The 14,939-nt window shown below is 43.4% G+C and overlaps 1 protein-coding gene across 1 annotated transcript in view; it reads right to left on the reverse strand.

Annotated features, from left to right (window-relative positions):
- Window positions 1-2,258: 2,258 nt before the first annotated feature.
- The window catches only part of LOC311503337 (cadherin-20-like), a 28,449-nt gene continuing 15,768 nt past the window's right edge, over window positions 2,259-14,939 (reverse strand). Inside the window, exons 7-12 of the mRNA XM_084565993.1 lie at window positions 14,685-14,938; window positions 10,584-10,720; window positions 8,391-8,512; window positions 7,136-7,253; window positions 6,570-6,821; window positions 2,259-5,065 (exon numbers count right to left, since the gene is read on the reverse strand). Of these exons, the coding sequence (XP_084422119.1) occupies window positions 4,545-5,065; window positions 6,570-6,821; window positions 7,136-7,253; window positions 8,391-8,512; window positions 10,584-10,720; window positions 14,685-14,938 (1,404 nt within the window). The 3' untranslated portion in view covers window positions 2,259-4,544. The remainder of the gene's footprint in view (window positions 5,066-6,569; window positions 6,822-7,135; window positions 7,254-8,390; window positions 8,513-10,583; window positions 10,721-14,684; window position 14,939) is intronic.

Here is a 14,939-nt window from a genome sequence, read left to right on the forward strand (position 1 = left end):
ATTCTTTCTATATGAGCCACTCTGGTCTGATCGAGGTGGTTAAATGAGGCATTTTTAATACAACTGGACTATTCTGATTATCACAGTGTCCATGTAAACACGGCCACAGACGACCTTCAGAGAGTTTTCTGAAACACTGAATATTAAAGAGTTTTAAAGCCTTTGTGGCGAGTTTGAATGTTAAAACAAAGAGAGACAAATTTGAGCAAAGTCATCAGTGTGTAATTGCAGTGTTCAGTGCTCAGCGTGCAGAGGATATAAATGCGTTTAAGTGAAAATTTAAATTGGGGAAATATTGCAGGCTCCTCTGCTGTGTAATTTCACTGTTGAATGCCACCCAGCAGGTAAGCCAGAGCTGCTGATTTCAGAGAGTTATTTCTTTATTTGTTTTAACAATGGAAATGGAAATTCAAAGTAATGGAAAATATCTTGCGGTGTAGATTATCACTTCTTTATGTTCTTTTTGGTTCCTCCTTTATTTCGCCTTTCCTTTCTTTGGTGTTACTTTGATTGACACAAGCAATTAAGCAGAGCCTCTTGTTTATAATTGATTGACTCCCATTGGCAAGTTTTCCATTCCCTCATGTAAATGTTACAGTCAAAGCAATCAGCCGGAACGATTTTGTGAGGTGCTACCGAGGCTCGGGGCTCAGGTACGGCAGGCGGTGTGTGGGATGAGCTTTTAATCAATGCCGAGCACTATCGCTGCAAAACAAAATAAGTCAAGCAAATTAAATACTTTAAGGGAAACTGTAATGAAAAGTGAATCATCTGCAGTAGCACTTTAGAGGACAATTTAGAACATGATTACAATTTTAAATAAGTAATTTATCTTTGAAAGGACTTGCATTTCCGTCATGCTTTGGGAGGCTGCAAAATGTACTTCACTTTCCTAAGTGGTAGTTTAGATTACAAAGTGTTCAGAAAAGATCTTTTTTCTTTTTTCTATCAGTCATAAGAAACCATTTTTAGAAAGCTGCAAGGTGTTGAACATAGTTATGCTAAAATACTGTGTGTGCATGATGTTTTGTGTTATTTCCCTACATCTCCCACACAGGCTGAAAATCCAAAATCAAGATATAATGAGGTCTCTGTCTCAGTGACACAGACCGCAACAGCTGTAATTGGAAATCCACTTCCTTATCCACGCCTCTCGGGCCTTGTTCGGATCTGCTATTAACATGGATCCCGAGTGATCCAATCACAGGTGGCCGGCTTTAAGTACATGTTGAGGACGCGTGTTAATGCCCGGTGTGACCACATGTACTCAAAGCTGGCCACTTGTGATTAGATTGCCCTGGACCAGTGTTAATGTTAATGCAGCGGAGCCTGAGATAAATCAATCAGACCACATTTTGGACCTGGCATTCATTGGTGTGATTGTTACTTAGACATGTACCACCCACCTAGACCAGACCAGGCACCCCCACCCCATAGCAATGACACTCCTTGATGGCAGCAGCCATCCCCAGCAGGATACAGCCTGACACAGGCACACACACAAAAACGGTTTAGGATCAACTCAAAAAACATGAAAAACAGCACAAGGTGTTGACCTGGCCTCCAAATTCACTAGATCCCACACTGATCAGGTATCTGTGGGATGCACTGGAACAAGCCTGATCCACAGAGGCCCCTCCCCTCAACCCATAGGACCCAAAGGCCCCCACTAACAACATTCTGTTGCCAGACACCACAGGACACCCTCAGAAGGCCCATGTCCATTCTCTGATGAGTCACAACTGTTTTGGAGGCACAAGGGAGACCTACACAATATTAGGAAGGTGGTCATAATGTTATGCCTGATCGGTGCATACTCACATATACTTTAGTGTTTCAGTTTGGCCCAAGTCCCATTCACTTTTTGCAAACTATGTTTTTGTCAATGTCTGTCTTTATTTACCATCATTACCAAAGAGTTTTCTTTCACATCTATTACCAGCACAGCAGTGACATTATTGTGTATACAAGTTATGACTTTTGTGCTAAAATTACCAACAGAGATAAATGAATAATAGCTTAATATATGTGTTTTCATTGAGTGAGAGAGACTTCACAGCTCATCATGTCCCACAACGTATATAATGTTGCTTTGTCGGGGCCCACGCACAACAAGTCACACGTTGTGGTTCTGAAACGGCAGTAGATAGTTGTTTTGAGACAGCAGCTGTTTGCACAACATTTCAAACTGTGCATCCAAATTATGTTTTTATTTGCATATTGATAAATCTTTTCAAACATCACGTTGAACCACTGGTTCTTTTTCTGCCTCTATGTTTTCGGGGAAACTCGTCACCTGGTTACCCCAGGTGGTTCTCAAACAGCAGTAGATAGTTACCCATTGTTTTGAGGCGGCAGCTGTTTGCACAGTATTGCTCTGCGCTGCAAATGATGTCTGTGTTTGTTTGCAACAGAGCGTGATCTAGCGGGATCACTTTTGATGTGATCAGGGCCTCAATTGTCAGACAAGCACCTTCCTCCTGCCTCCTACGCGACAACTACTTGGCGTGTTCTCGCTTTTGTGAATTGCAGAGATTTCTGAGCTGCTCCGTTCCAATTTGTAGTTCTGTTGGTTAGGGATAAACTGAGCTGAGTTTATATCTCTGCAGTACATAGATGCTGTAACCTTACACATGTAGCCCCGTCAGTCTGGCTCGCTCTGTAACAACGCTAGTCGACGCTGCGTCTTTTTTCCCAGTTCATTTTTGTTTCTACTTCCTACTTCACTTTCCACTTCCTGCTTCACTTTCAACAATGGCAACTGAAACTTTCTCCTATCCTTTCTCTGCATTTCCGAACCTCCTCAGGTAACCTTTCGTCGATATGTTCCATCTGTGTTGATCCAAAACAATCAATTCGAAAATTGCGGAGATGGAGAAGCAGCCGGAATTACTGAAGCGGCCCAATCACAACTCTGCGTCGCTGCAGCGCGTAGTTACATTTCTGGGGAGGTGCTCGCCAGCTACGGCGCTAGGGTCTGCGTTGTCGCTGTAGCCTCTGCGCCAACTTAATGCAGATGTATAAACCGCCTATTAGTCAGACTCATAGAGACTCAATAAACACATCAATAGTAAATAAACTGGAATTATCCCTTGAAGACAAAACACAAAACTACATGATTTTGAACTTTTTATTACCAAGAATACAAAAATTATCTACATTCACATACCACTAACTGTAGCATGACTGACCACATAGATTTCAAGTAAACTCCACCCAATTGAATTATCAAAATGTACCTTCACCTCCCTCTGAGGTTTTGCAAAAAGGCTTTTTCATCTTTTGGTGTTTGTGTGTTTTGCTTATCCTTTTTCTTGTTTTCCTCCAAGCTGTCTCCTGTTTTTTTTTTTTGTCCTTTTTACATTTGGCACTTAATGCAGATTATCATTGTCTCTGTAGTCCACGGGATTGGAGGATTAAGCCACATTTGTGTGGTGGCAGAAAAGCAGCACGGTATCTCTGACGGGACAGATCGAGCCTTGCTGCCGTTGGACTCCTGCTGGCACGGTGGTGGATCCAAAATGAAAGGCGACTCGGTCGTGTGCTCGTCCATGTGCAGACCTTTCCTCTGTGCTACACATCCGGGTAAGATTTTTTACTTATTTTTTTTAAATGGCTTCCCTCTTTATCCTCGTGAATGGATAACTGCTTCATGTTTTTTTGGGAAACAAAGTTACAATACAAAAGAGCATAAAAACGATATAAAAACAATAATACAATAAACATATCAACTTGAAAAACCCACACGGGATTACAGCAATGCCATCTCCTCTGTACGTCATGTGACATTTAGAGACGCATGACAAACTCTTCTCACACAGACGGAAAAAACAAGGGCAGTTACATCATGTATGTTACAACATGTACGTGAAAATCTTGAAGATTTCATCGCACAGCGGCAGTTTTAAGTACAGTGTCGAGTGTGGAGGAGGCAAATAAGTTAGCAAAACATATAAATACAGCACGTGAAACAAAGAAATAAATTAAGACCTGCCACAGATGAAACAAAAAAAAACATCTCCAATTGCAGCAGTGATTCCTCACTTTCATTTTTTCCCCACTTCCTTGTACTGTTTGAGTCTCAAACTGTGGATGAGCCTTTCAGAGTTTGTCTCCTGTGTTGCAGCGAGTACGGTAGTCTCTCTCGTTTTCATCTCTGGCATAAATCGCTCAACACTTTGAACCAAAGGGGTTTTGCCTGTGGCTTGGTGAGGCAGGGGAGTTAACATGTGCTTTGAAGCCATTCCTCTGCATGGCCCCCATGAGGTTGCCAAAACCAGCCCTGTCTCTGAAGCCCCGTCTCTGGGGGAGGTTTAAAACCAGCTCACACTGCTGCTGGGGGCATCTCAGGCCTTCGAGGCTGTGAAGAATTTAGGCTTCAGCAGGAATTCGATTTCTAACAGTCATGGGTGTGAGCGTGAGCACATCCCGGCTTTGTTGTGTCTTCCTCTCGCGTGTTCTGTTCGTGTCACTTCTCACATGTGTGTTTTGTCTTTCTTTTTCCTCTTTTTGTTTGTCTAAGATTAAAAAAGGGTTCTGTTGTCCTACCACATTGGGGGACTGTTTGTCTCAAGCACGCCGTACATCTCGGCGAGTTTTTTAAAGCGAGGCCCCCAGTCGTTCAGATAGTCGTACTCGTGGTCGGTGTTCGAGGTCCCAGATTGGAGCGAGCTGAGCGACTCTGCGACCGAGCCTTCCCCCTCGTAGGCGTAGGTCTGCAGGGAGTCGTAAGGCGGAGCGCATGGGTCCATATCGGCCTCCAGGAGCTTTGCCAGGACATATCCGTGAACGTTGCTGTCCCCGCTGCCGCCACCCATGACGCACGCCTGAGGGACGTAACGCGACAGGCTCTCGATCTCCGGAAGCATGTCCTGCCTCATCTTGCCCAGGTGGGAGTGAGCCTCACGAGGGTTCCACATGGCGGCGATGTCGAAGGCCTCGGTGTCCTCCTCGCCACCACCTTCATCGTCATAGCGCACAATGTTCTCATGGACGTTCTCCTCCTCATCGCACAGGTAGGGCTTCTTACGATGAGTCCGCAGAGAAAGCATGAGGAGAATCATCACTGTTGTAAAGAAAAAATAAGAAACGGTCAGTGTTTTGAGTAACTGCTCGATTTGGGCTTCATCAGATTGTCTTTTTGCGTTTAATGAGCTTCATTCTTAAGATCAAGACTCGTGGATCTGACTCGGGAAGAAGTTACGAGCCAATTAGATCAGAGACTCACGTAACACAGCATTTAGAGGGGGAACAATGCGGCATTAAAGACTAGAATTACTACATCTATACACAAGAATGAGTTCACACACTCAAAGGGAGGGGAGATGTTTTAACAAAATTTATTGCTGCCTCCCAGAGGAGCAGAGCAAGTCAACCTGCTGAGCCCTCCTGCCCACAGTTACAGGTCTGCAGGGAGAGATAAAGTGGGTTCATATCAGCCTCCGAGGGAAAAGAAAGCGTAAAGCTACAGGGCAGCTGGTGCTAATGAGTGCCAGACTTTGTGCCAGGGTGAGAAAAGAAACCCAAATTTAATCCAATTCACTGAAGCTGGCAGATGCCTCTTTCTTCCAACTGAGACTTTTTACCTCTGAGGAGACCTTAAAAAGCTTGACAACCTACATATATTGTGGATTTTGCTCCCAAGTTCAGCCTCAAGCTTGATCACTCTAGAGGAGCTATCACAAATATCTAGGGTCAGGGTGTAAGGCAAAGCGATGCAGGGATTTTAATCAAGGCTCGCTGCTGCCCCACGTTTTGCTCTTTGTCAGTACGTTCACATCCTACAACAGAGGTTTAAAATACTGCCTGGCTAAGGAAAATGTATTCCAGCTGCATATTCTAGCTGCTAATGGCAACTGAATGATGTCTTTTTGCATTCATGCACCTTCACGATTGACCTGTCAGTGAGGCATTCGTCTAAAGTGAGAGAAACCATGAATATTTTTGCACTGCTTTCCTGCATGACATTTAGAGCTTGTGCAGTTTGGACGTGATTTTTTTGCTCTTCGGACTTAAGCCCTCATCAGGGAGGACGTTCATAATCAGTTATTTCTGCAGTTACTTCATCAGAAAATTGATAAAGGATAACCCTTGTATTTTTCAAGCTCTAAGACGTCTTCAAATTTTCTGACCAGCTGTTTAAAACCCAGCAACGTTTCATCAGGCTTTGCCGTTCCTTGCTACTGACTCTTCTTTAATCCTGTCACCAATTTGTTTAGTTTATAGTTTTACTCTAAGTTCTTGCTAATCTGGTAAATCAAGTTCTTGATATCAGACTCTTTTCTAGCTGGCCTTTTGATTTTTCCAGCTAAAATTAAACTTGTCGCATGCATATTTAATAGCAAACCTGCTATTTAAGCTAATGCTAGCTCCATGAATAGGAAATGCTGTTTCTGGAATGGAAACGAAGACTTTAGAGCTGCATGGCTTAAGTAACAGCCAGTGGCATGACGCCTAAACCGAGGCTTTAAGAGGTTTTAGCTGACGCTGTATCAGATTATATTCCATTTCATGACAAAAGGCCACTGGCTTCTCTCTGCACACCACTGTGGCAGTAGATCATAACTCACCCAGCAGGACGAAGATACAGGCGAGGATGGCAATGAGGGCTCCTCTGCTGAGGCTGGCAGGGAGGCTGTGGGCCTCGGCGTTGCACGTCAAGACATTGCCCTCCTGGTCGCAGCTGCACACGCGGATGGTCAGCGTGCTCGTGCTGGTCTGGACTGGCTGCTCGCCGTCGGTGATGAAGATGGGCAAGTAGAAGATAGACTGGTCCTGCTGTGACCAGCCTCCACGACGTGTCAGGATCCACGCCGTGTTATCTGCAAACAGTCAAATAGGTGAGGGAAAGGTTAAGGTAGATAATCAGGCTCCCATATTGGGAATCAAACCAAATTTGTGGAAACCAGGAATCTTTTTAGCTACACCACATGACTACCCATTCATACATTATCTTTTACATTGTGGATGCTGCAGCCACCAGATCAAACTGAGCTAAAGTCATAGATGATGGAAGGACTGTGAATAACTAATCTTGATTCTATGTGTAGCTTCTGTGCAGCGCAAATCAAATTAAATATCTTAATGTCTCACTGCAGCAACATGGCATGACAGATAATCTGGACTGGGCGTCTACCTTGGTTGTCCCGTAGGGTAAAGTTGGGATTGTTGGCGGCCTCTGGAGCCAAGCTGTAGTAGAAGTGTTGCCCACCCAGTGGCTCATCCGGATCTACCGCCGTCACTGTCTGGATTAGCTGGAATACAGAGATAAATACGACAGAGATAAATATATATACATATATATATTTTTTTTATCCTTGCTACCAATTCATGAGGCTACGCCCTTTTTCACTTGAGCTAATCATGACACTAAATGCCGAACAGACGAATCATATTGGTGCATTCGCGCAAGCAGTGAGAGAACAACGGGCTACAACACATTTCCTATGGAATCCAGCGATGTGAAGCTACACGTTGGGCAAAAGGGCAAAATGAAAGTTGAACTGGCTTCAGCGTTCACCCGTTCTCGTGTTCTGTGCACAGTCAATGCCTTTCCAACCTCCATATATCAAGGATGTTATGGAGCACTTGAGTGACAGTAGTTGCTTGTAGTTTGAATGCACCAAAAAGTGGTGTGTTCACTCTACGAGCGACAGAAACCGCAACTCACGATTGCCAGTGACATTGTCGCGGAGTCAGTAACGCCACCAACTGTGGGGTTTTGAACGGGCATTGACAACATAGCACAGCAACAGGTGAAGCAAACGTATTTGATTAGTTGACGTTTTAGTGTGAACGCACCAGTTGCTTCTTTGACGTGGTGATGCTTCAGCCAGTTATATGCATTTGCTTCACTTGTTGCTTAGTTATGCTATAGTAGCCAACGGCAATTTCATGCCCCCCTGTTGGTGACGTTACCGAGCAGTTAAGTGGCGCTTCATTGCAACAATGTCACTGGCAACGCTCAGTTGTGTTATATAAACACTTCATGCCCATTTCCTGTCGATTACATCACAGAGAGCCTGGTGATTCTCCAACGGAGACCTGACAACGCTGACTATGAAGCTTGTGAGTATAAAGTAATAAACTTTAGTTCTACTACAAGCGGCAAAAGCTACAACCTACTTAGTCGCTTGGTAACGCCATTGATGGAGTGATGGTGGGTGGAATGGGCATTGACAGTATATATAATGTGGCCACATGATTTGGTTGAGGAGCAATAAAAAAAGCTGAAGCCAGCTCAATTTTAACAGTGTCGGACCCTTCACATTGACGGCTTACATGTTGTAGCTTCTTGTTCTCTCACTGCTAGTGTGAACACACCAGTGTACCTCCCAACGCTAACGAAATACAGATCCGATCCATGATACAGTAAACGTTTGTGTTCGTACCTGCCCTGCTTTGGCGTTTTCACACACATACGCCTCCAGGTAGGGTGTCAGCGACGGAGGATTATCGTTCACATCCAGGACCCTCACGGCCACCAAAACGCTCGCTATCTGTGTGGGGTTATCTGCAGGGAAACACACATGCAAACTGGTCAGACTCCGATGGACTCCAGTAACCGACTCTTTAAAGATCCTGCCGAGCTCCTTTTGCGCCGTCTTTAATCTTTCCCTCATTCACAGCAAGCCGGCAGAACATCAGGACGTCTCAGATTACAATTCTATTACTCTCCATTAGCGATCAGGGATTTGCATACCTTAACCAGCTGTGTAATAGCCTATAGAAACACAATTACTGGGAAGTAAGTACTTCCTCAGGTTTCATCCCACGATCAATCAATCAGTGGTGTGACTTTGGCCTTGGAGGTCAGAACTCCAGTCAAAGAACATTGAAGGTGTTTAAATGAAAATGTCCACTATTTCTAAGTTAAAGACCAGTATGAAGCAGCTAGGTTAAAATGTCAATGCTGACTGAGTTTCCTTAAAAATATAACAGTTTTGTTTCAGAAAAATGAGAATTTAATCATAAAAATATTCTCTAAATGTTTTCAGTTTCCCAATTCTAACTTTATTTTCACAAGGTTATGACTTTTTCATGTTTAAAATACAATATAATGACTTTACGACCATAAAACTTACAATTTAATTCCAATAATATAATAAACTTGTATTATAATAAACCCCAAGTAGAAAAGGTTAACGTCCTGTTAAGTAAAGAGGAAAATCTTTGCTTTATATAACGTTTACTTTGGCAAATCAATCACTTTTACTTTATTCTAGCCAAGTTTTTTTCCTCATGACTTTCCTACCTGCACCTGCTCTGTCTCCGTCACATTTGTAATTAGCCACCAGGCAGGAAGTTATTTAATTAGTCATTAATTCAATTACCATCTCCTTTAAGGTGTGTCAACCAAACAGAGGCACAGACAAACAAAGCAAAGGGAGGAAGGATGAAGGTGACTTTTGGGCGCTGCCAGCTGTGTGCAGATTTGCCAGGGCAACTCCTGATCTGTGTTAGGGAACTTTCTACATGAGCGGTTTTCCAAACTCACTGCTTCTGCATTAGTTGAACTTTATTGTAGCTCCCCACCTGTGTTGTGTTGGGTTCCTGTATAGAAATCACTGCATATATTGATTATATAATAATTAACTGATTAGTTATTAACAGGAAATTAGACTTAAGAAAATAGGAAAGGTTGACAGGTTGTTGTTTTATTGTGCTGTTTTCTGATATCTCTTAGTCGATTAATCAAGAAAAGGTGTAGCTGATTTATCAATGAAGAAAAACAACTGTTGCTTTTATTATTCCATAAATCCACATGTTAGTTACTTGGTGTCATGGCTGAAACTACAGGCAAACATACCAAAGGTGGATGAGTTTTGATGGCCTGGTTGTCATTTGTCACCAGGATGGAACCCATAAACCCAAGGCGGCTAAGGGGTAAACGTTAGCTTCACCACTTAGATTTGTTGCAAATGCAGCATTGAATGTGTTAGAGCTGCCAGCAAATTCACAGGTGTTGAATGAAAATAAACACATAGTGGGAAATGGTAGGCTTGAACCGTTGTGAAATCAAGTTAACAAGCAAAAGCTAGCTTCTGCTTTCTGAGTCAGATTCAGTGATAATTCGGCTTATTTAGAGTATGTCTTTTTCTATAATTGTGGCCAGGTTTTCATTTTATCCTCTTAAAAAATGGGGAGAATGAGCAGGATAACTGTCCTGTTTGTTTACTTAATGCTCTTATGCTAAAAAGGGTGAGGTATACAGTAAGTTCACATGAAATCAATGATTTATACTTCACCAATAAGCCAGAATCTGGCCCACTAGTGACAAAAACAATTGTTTTGGAGTATTTTGGATTGGGTTTTTAAGTTGGTCACTCCCTGGCAAACAAGGACCGACTCATTGTGCACTCGCACTGAATTAGCGCCATTGATGCTAAACAGTCAGAGCAGACTGGGCTTTTTTAAGGAGGGCAGTGTCATGTTTTTAGAGGAAATCACGAGGAATCACATAAGCCTTTTTATTTTTGTGTGTTGAAACTTGATGATTTAAGTGCAGCTTCCTGCTTTTACTGCACTGGAATGAAATCCTAGGGCTCTATGGTAGACTGATATGATCAGTGCATTTGACTCACTTATCTCCATAGCGAGGACGGTGATGTTATGCCAGCCGATCTCCTCTCGGTCCAGTAAACGCACCGTCATCAACGACCCGGTCGCGATTTCGATGTAGAAGTACTTCTCAGGGTCGGTGGACCTCTCGATGGAGTACCTGGTGACACAAGATGACATGTGCTGTATGGATATCGATGCTGAATAAGGTGCATGTCTGTGTGTTTTTGTGGAGCTTGTAATCATGTGCGAGGGTTTAGGCTACATGTATATGGGATCCAGCGTGTGAGGCGGGCGTGTAGCTGTGCGATAAGACGTCAGGCTGGCAGCTCTTGAAGGCACAGTAAGAAGAAGAGGCTCCAGATAAGGCTTAATCAGAGTATCTGCCTCTGCTGCCAAAGAGACGCCGGGGACACGCAGACCTGCAGCATGCCGCCTTGGCTCGTCTCCTGCCACTGCGGGCTGTTTTCCAAAACGCTCTTCTGAGAGCGACATGCAACAACAGCCAGACACACTCACACAGGGAAAAAGAGGAGGAGGAGGAGGAGGTGGAGGATGTACAGCACATGCTCTTCCAGGCTGTGAAGCAGAAACCAGTTTATGTAACTGTGAGGGGTCTGTATTCACATATAGACGGAGGTCACCTGTAGCTCTCACATAGAAGAGGTGTTTAGTACGTCTGAACCAGCTCCTGTAGGACGTATATGTTGTAGAAACCAGTTATCTAATTAGATGATAATAAGCTTTAAGTGAACAACAAACTGTTTTTTCTCATTAAGGTATGGACACCAAACTGGCAACAAAGAGCTAGAGGCAATAATGGGTTGACTTTGACGTCACTTTGTGTTTTCAGCATCTAGACCAAAAAGTTGTGCTTGAACACACCACAAAGTCTGCAGCCAACGAGCAGCTGGTACATACGTTCTTCACCAGAAAGGAAATAACGCTCCCTAGCAGCAGGTGACAGTAGTCTGTGGTCATGATTCAAAAGGGGAAACGGGAAGAGCTACTATCAGCTGTGAGGCTAGGAAACCAGGAAGAGCTACAAACATGTCGCACGTCGCTTCTCCTGAATCATACTGATCAGTTTAGATGGTGTTGTTGTGGAAATTACTGTAGATTTGAAGGGTCAGAGAATGAGAACTGTGGTGGTGCCCTTTGACCTTCGTTGTTTTGCTTACTTTGGGCACATTTCGTTTACTTGCTAAGCCAATCTGAGCGAGTCGGACCCTGAAAAGCTTCTATCAGGGGCCAGACTCGTCCAAAGAGTGTAGGACACACCGCTCACCAACGATGCAAATTTTATGGAACTATTAATGACAAAACAAACAGTGCTGAAATAATGAATAATCTGTAGTGGTGTAATAAATCGCTGTTCAGTGTGCCTCTCCTTATATATTATATCCACTTGCCTGAACATACAAATCTGACAGTTTATTACATTTCTAAATTAAATATTAAATAAACTGATATGGTAGCATTAGAGTGTTTGTGTGTGTATGTTTCTAAGCTTGTTAGCAGTGTGTGTGTGTGTGTGCTCTGGACTTTGTGCCGACAGGGAACAGTCGTGACTGGCACATCCACTGCTGGCAAGGATCTCCCTGAAGGATCTCTATTAATATCACTCGTCCACAGTCATGAGAAGAGGAGGGGGAGCTGCTGTGTGTTTGTGTGTGTGTGTTCAAAATAGCAGGACACACACAAAATAGTGCGTGGGTTCAGATATATCTGCCAGTCATGCTGCAGTCGGTAAAGGACAGAAAGATGTGAAATGGAAATGAAGGGTGCAGACAGACTGAAGGTCACCTGCTGCTTGTTGTTATCTGTCATCTGATGTTGTTGATGCTTGCTGCAGACACCGATTCCTCGACTATCTGATACTCCGTGCTGTAACTCTCATCCAAACTGGCTTTTTTTTTTAAATCTCTCACTGAGGCTCCACCAGCTCAGGGGATTTCAGTGAAGCACGATATTCAGAGATGAACTTTAGACGCATCTGTGGCTCTGATTCCTGCTCGTATTGTCATAGGGGCGTTCGTCAAAGATAGTAAAGCAGCAGCTTTATTTGATACTTTACAATAATGAGGACAGCTGTGGCCTAGTGGTTAGAGGAGTGGGACTGGAGGGAGAACGAATGGATGAGTAGAATGCAGAGGTCGCAGTTTGACACGTATAAAAATATTAGGACAATAAACAATCTGAGAAACTATAAAATACTCGTGAAAAACATGGAAGGTTTATCAGTCTGCATTCTTGTCTTTACTTGTGAAATGTTGCTGTCTAAGTGCTGTTCAAATTAGAAGTATGCATCTAGTACAGTCCAGTTCAGAAATGTGTTCTTGCCCTGCCCGTTTTAATCGAGGACGCATCGGGAGTTAACTTGTGTGGACTTGATGTAGCCAGGTATCCCAGAATGTAGTTAGAATTTAATGATGTACAGGCTAAATAAAAAAAAAGCCAATGGTTGAACCATGTGCACATCGCCTCCTTGTAGTAGGAATCTGAAGTATTTAGTTGCTAGACTCACTTTCAAGAGCTAAAAACCCAATTTGTCACACTTTGGGAACTTGGGTTGTCCAAATGCCCAAATGTAAATTGTTTATCCTAAATCAATCAGACATAGTAATAACCACATTTACACTACATTCTCTAAAGAGAGAGACCAGGGTCATTTATATGGACCTCTCTTGGAGCTATTCCTTACTTTTTTTAGGTATGTTTTTTAGTTTATCCTCCTAACGTCCTAGGGTAAGTCCGTCTGTTATTCCAAATCACTAAAGCTGGCCAGCTTATGCTAATTAACTTGGGCGTGCAGCAAATTCACATGCGGGTGAGCTACCTAAATCGGAAAAATATTCAGTAGCTCTATTTATTAAATTGCTTTCTGTATAAATAACAGTTAGCAGGCTTAGGGATGCTATGTCCCTCACAGAGTAAACATGTCACAGTTTCATTGTCCTGGTTTCTGTTTTCTGCAAGCCAAGCCCAACCCGTCTGCACAGCAACAGTTGGGCTTTGTTGCACAACTTGTTTGTGGGTTGTTTTCATCTCAGCGAAACTAAGCCACTGCAGCTCCGGAAGTGCTCACGAGTCAAAAAAAACTGCGCAGAGTAAAATCGTAACTGTCCACGATTTCAACTGAGAGTTTCAGACGGATGACAGTAGATGCGACACTTTACCTGTCGCTGAAGAGGAAAGAGTGAATGAGGAAGACATTTATGGCGCCACTTTGGAGATAAAGTGCAGACAGGTGGACTGAGCTGCAAACATCATCTACATCCTTAGCGCTACTTGTTGTTGGGGTTGTAAAAGGGGACAAGCTTGTGCCGCCTGAAACGCTCCTTTACCGCCGCCGATCCCCTCAGATGATTAATAGCGTAATTATAAGTTTTTATGTCTAATTAGTTTATGAGAGGTGCAGTCTGGACAGTCGACCCGTCGCGCAACATCTGTTCTGCTGGAGCACCGACCATCAAATAGACGAGAGAAGGATAAAGAAGTGTTCAGCTTTGGGTCACTGAGAGGTTGTTGGATGTTTTACTGATTATGTTTGTCCTCTTTACTTGTTTCTATCAGTGTGAGCTTTGCAAAGTCAAGTTCAGTTATATCAATCTGCTTAAGAGGCTGCAGTTGTGGTCAGCTGTGAGAGAATGTTATAGTGCTGCCCCCTACTGGTAAACAGGTGACATTACACAATTTGATTTACTTAATGTACACAAATTTTATCTGGATATAAATGAACAATATTCTTTAATGATTTTTTCATGTGTTCATGCTCATTAATTGCATTTTTTGAGATTTTCTGAGCTTCTGGCATACTTCATGTCTTTCTACTGCTGTTAAAAAATACATCTTCTGTTATGGTTTATAGAACTAAAGCAAGTTCATTATTTGTCTGTAGTGTCTTGCTCAATGGCAATCTGGCATACAAAAGAAAAGATAAAGAAAGAATGTTTTTGTTTTTGCAGATTCTGGAGCAAGAAGTGAATATAGATCATGTGACTTCTGTGATCATGTGCGTGTATCTGCTAAAAAATACTAAACAAAACTATGCACGTGCCGTAAAGTGTTTCTCTAGATCCACACAGTTGTAGACAGCCTGTGTCTTATGTTGTGCCTCTTACGTCACGGTGTTGTTGGCAGCGTCCGGGTCCCTCGCCGACACCATCTTCACCAGCGTCCCAATCTCGGCGTCCTCTGACAACTCGACGTAGTACGCCGGCGAGTCGAACAGCGGGGGCTCGTCCACGTCCTCCACGCTCACGTGCACGATGGTGACGTCCTTAAAAGGCCCGCGGTGGCGGAAGGCCGGGTCTATTTGAGTGTTGGCTCCCTCCACCTTCAGTGTGTAACTTGGCTTGCTTTCGAAGTTCAGCGGC

Source organism: Chelon labrosus (genome assembly GCF_963514085.1).
Source record: "Chelon labrosus genome assembly, chromosome: 18".
In the NCBI taxonomy this organism is placed as follows: domain Eukaryota; kingdom Metazoa; phylum Chordata; class Actinopteri; order Mugiliformes; family Mugilidae; genus Chelon; species Chelon labrosus.